This window comes from Propithecus coquereli, unplaced genomic scaffold, assembly GCF_000956105.1.
Source record: "Propithecus coquereli isolate 6110/MARCELLA unplaced genomic scaffold, Pcoq_1.0 Scaffold177, whole genome shotgun sequence".
NCBI lineage: Eukaryota > Metazoa > Chordata > Mammalia > Primates > Indriidae > Propithecus > Propithecus coquereli.
The window spans coordinates 5,228,531-5,232,012 of NW_012142412.1; the positions used below are offsets into that span (position 1 = coordinate 5,228,531).

General features: G+C 33.4%; 1 protein-coding gene across 1 annotated transcript in view; it reads right to left on the reverse strand.

Annotated features, from left to right (window-relative positions):
* The window catches only part of CUL2 (cullin 2), a 103,475-nt gene that overhangs the window by 47,689 nt on the left and 52,304 nt on the right, over window positions 1–3,482 (reverse strand). The window contains exons 7-11 of the mRNA XM_012642183.1: window positions 3,217–3,276; window positions 2,258–2,386; window positions 2,062–2,148; window positions 726–878; window positions 352–429 (exon numbers count right to left, since the gene is read on the reverse strand). Coding sequence (XP_012497637.1) covers window positions 352–429; window positions 726–878; window positions 2,062–2,148; window positions 2,258–2,386; window positions 3,217–3,276 — 507 coding nt within the window. The remainder of the gene's footprint in view (window positions 1–351; window positions 430–725; window positions 879–2,061; window positions 2,149–2,257; window positions 2,387–3,216; window positions 3,277–3,482) is intronic.

Sequence of the window (3,482 nt, forward strand, 5' to 3'; positions counted from 1 at the left end):
AAAAAAAAAAAAAAAAAAGTGGCTCAAAATCCAAAAATTTTGAAAAACTGGAAAATGATTCTTTTAACTGTTGGGTTCTAAGCTTTCCTCTAATATCAAAATTTTTGTAATTTAAAACTGCTTCAGAGCAGTTAATAGATTTACTATACGACATCCTTAGCATTTTTAGTTTTAATATTAGTGACTACAGTAATTTATATTTTTCCTAGAGGGCAGGCTGACTATAATCTGTGAATATATTTTCATCACATGAGCCCAACTTAAGACTTTGGAAAAACATTTAAAGTGACAGAATATGAAGATTATTATTAAAACTCCTTAAGTCTTCTAATATATTTCCTGCAAACCTACCATCTGTACACTTTTTTCTAATTCCTGGGGAATCGCAAATGTAGATGAAGGAGCCTGAGTAAGAGGCCATGCGCCAGCCTGGAAGGAAAAGAGTAAAATAAAAAAGTTAAAGAGGTCAACATTTAAATTGAAAGTAAATATTTATATGGTTGCAACTAAAACTAAACATGTTGCAACTAAAACGTCTTTTTCTCTTCCTGAAAATGCTGATAAAACCCATGAGCATTATTATCACTTATTCCCAATCGATATGACATGGAATTTTGGGAGCCACAGTCCACTGACTGAAACTAAAGTGACCAGGCACCCATGTATGAATCCTTTTTATCAAAGTACTAATCAGTAAATGCCCACAATAAAACACATATGCATACCTGTAGAACATAGATTTGAAAACTAATTCCCAAATCTATTACTGTGTCTTGGTTTTTGATAAAATTGTTGAACTTATTGTTGAGATCGGCGCTGACACTCATATCTGTATACATCCGATGTAGCTTGCTGGTAAACTCATAACCACAGGCTTGCTGTAAAAAAAAAAAAAGTTTTAAAAATGTATGATTTGAAAAGAAAAATAATAAGCCATATTAATTAATAAGAACATGCTGCCATTGCTAGGTCTTTGGTCAAAGGTCCTTGCGTGTATGTTTACATCCAAGGCCTATATTATTCGTAACTCAAAGCAGCTATTCAAAACCTTTTAAAAATTTCTTTCTTTTTAAAGGCAGGTTAAATAAGTGAATGAAAACATGTATTCATGAAATGATAAATCTGTCTTTAAAATAAAGCCTTTCCCATATATCCATATACCTTATGTCAACACTGCAAAATGCTCCCTTACTATATGTAAGATATATTAAGGTTTTTTGGTTTTTTTTTTTTAAAGAGACAAGGTCTCGCTATGTTGCCTAGGCTGGAGTGCAGCGACTATTCAAAGTCATGATCACAGCCTCAACCTCCCAGGTTCAAGTAATCTTCCTGCCTCAACTTCCTGAGTAGCTGGGACTACAGGTAAGCACCACCACGCACGGCTTTTATAAAGTGTATAGATGATAACAACTATACATGAAAGACTACTGGAAACACTCCAGCCAGTAGTCAATTAAAAGGGTGGTACTCAGGCTTATTTTGAATACCATTTCCTGAGTGCTGAAGAAATCTATTTCTTTGAAAGTATTCAAAACTCTGTCATTACTGGGTCAGAAAATCTGAATCTCTAAACTAGGGATATAAAAGGCTTTGTGTTAACATTATTTCTAAAAAGTAAAAGCTCAGTTATTTTCTGGTAGGTTTAAAAAGGAGCAAGCATTATATACAGCAACATTTTCAACTGTTGAATTAACTCAGGATAAATATGAACCAGCTAACGAGTATCAGTGTGTAGGCTGAAATGATGTGAAAAAACAAAATTCAACTGTACTCCGAAACTTGTACTTAAAGGAATATTTTAGGTGTATTCATTTATAAGTAATATTAGTCTTTTTAAAGTCAATAATGACTATCTTGTGAATCTCTCCGTATCAATATACAGAGAGATTTTTTCCTTTTAATATAGCATTTACATATCTCACTGTATGAATATACCATTATACATTTAACCAGACCTTGCTGATGAATTATTTCCTGTTATTATATACAATGCTCAATGAACATCTTTATGTGATGGCAGACTAATTTCTAGGACAGTACTGGATCCAAGACTTACATTACCTTTAATTTATTGATCATGGCTTCTTCAGAATCCATAGACATGGATAACCCATGAATTAAACGTTTTGCCAGCATTCTTGCGTAGAACTACATTAAAAGAAATATTTTAAAAGATTGCTTCCCTTGCTAAGGATTTTAAAGTTCAAAAATAAATCAAAGTTGACTAAAACACAGAACTTTTCTATTCACAGCTTACCTTTTGAAAAACGTCCTTATCATCAATATATTTGAAAACAGTAATGAAGCTTGTGAGTTTGTCTTCCACTTCATTCTCAGTCATCCCTTTTGCTGATTTCTTTAGTAAGTTGTCACAGTACTTAGCAAGCTCAAATAGAAATTGATAATAAACCTTAAAAAGGGCACTTCTGTACATCTCACACCTCCAAGGAGGCAAATGGCAATACAAAATAAGATCAATGCACAGGGTCTTTGCTGTCCTAAAGCTTACTTTTTTAATTTTATTTTTTTTAAGAAACAGGGTCTTGCTGTCTTGTCCAGGCTGCAGTGCAGTAGCTATTCACAGGCAGCATCATAGTGCACTGTGGCCTCAAACCGCAGTGGCCTCAGGAGATCCCCCTACCTCAGCGTCCTGAGTAGCTGGGACTACAGGCACCCACCACAATCATGAATGTAAACTAAATAACTTAAAATATATGCCATAAGGTAAATTTTAAAAAATCAAGCTAGAAACAAGTCAAAAATCTAATCGACATCCACTGGCTAATAAAGCATTGATACAAGTAACATAAATTTGTAAAAGAACACCTAGGTGAGTTTTGAGTAGTTCTGTAAGTTTTGACATTGAGTAAGTACTTTCCTCAATCTTACAAAAACCTTTTAAGTTTCTTTCAAAGTTTACCAAAACTTTATCATCAGATTTCCTTTAAATTTCAGATATATCAAAATCTCCATGAAATGTAATGGAAACTATTTCAAAGCAGACATACTTTAAAACTTAAACTTTGTAAAATGAAATGTTTTTTCCTTCAGTTATTCTTAAGAAAAGCCATGTGGTCTACTGCATTGCTTATATAAATGCCAAATTATATATGATACAGATAATAATTTTTTTTCTATTTTTCTGAAAAACTGCTACAAACAAATAATTTTGACATTCTCCTCAGTTTTCATTCTCTAAGCAACAATCAAACTCACCAGTTCAGGTGCTCTGCAAATAGACTTGGGTTCTCTGTAATTTACAACTGATGTAAGGGCCTAAATAGAAAACAGGCCTGTGATTAGCTATCAGCAATCGGGCAAAAGCAAAGCTGGTTTAGTATAAGCCATAATCTATACACCCAAAATGACCACCCCACCTAAAACACAGCACTTGGTGGTAGTTTGTTGATGCTGCTTTCATATCTAACACAGGGTAGACTCCTCTAACTTTATTCCCAATTATACAACAATTATATATCCTG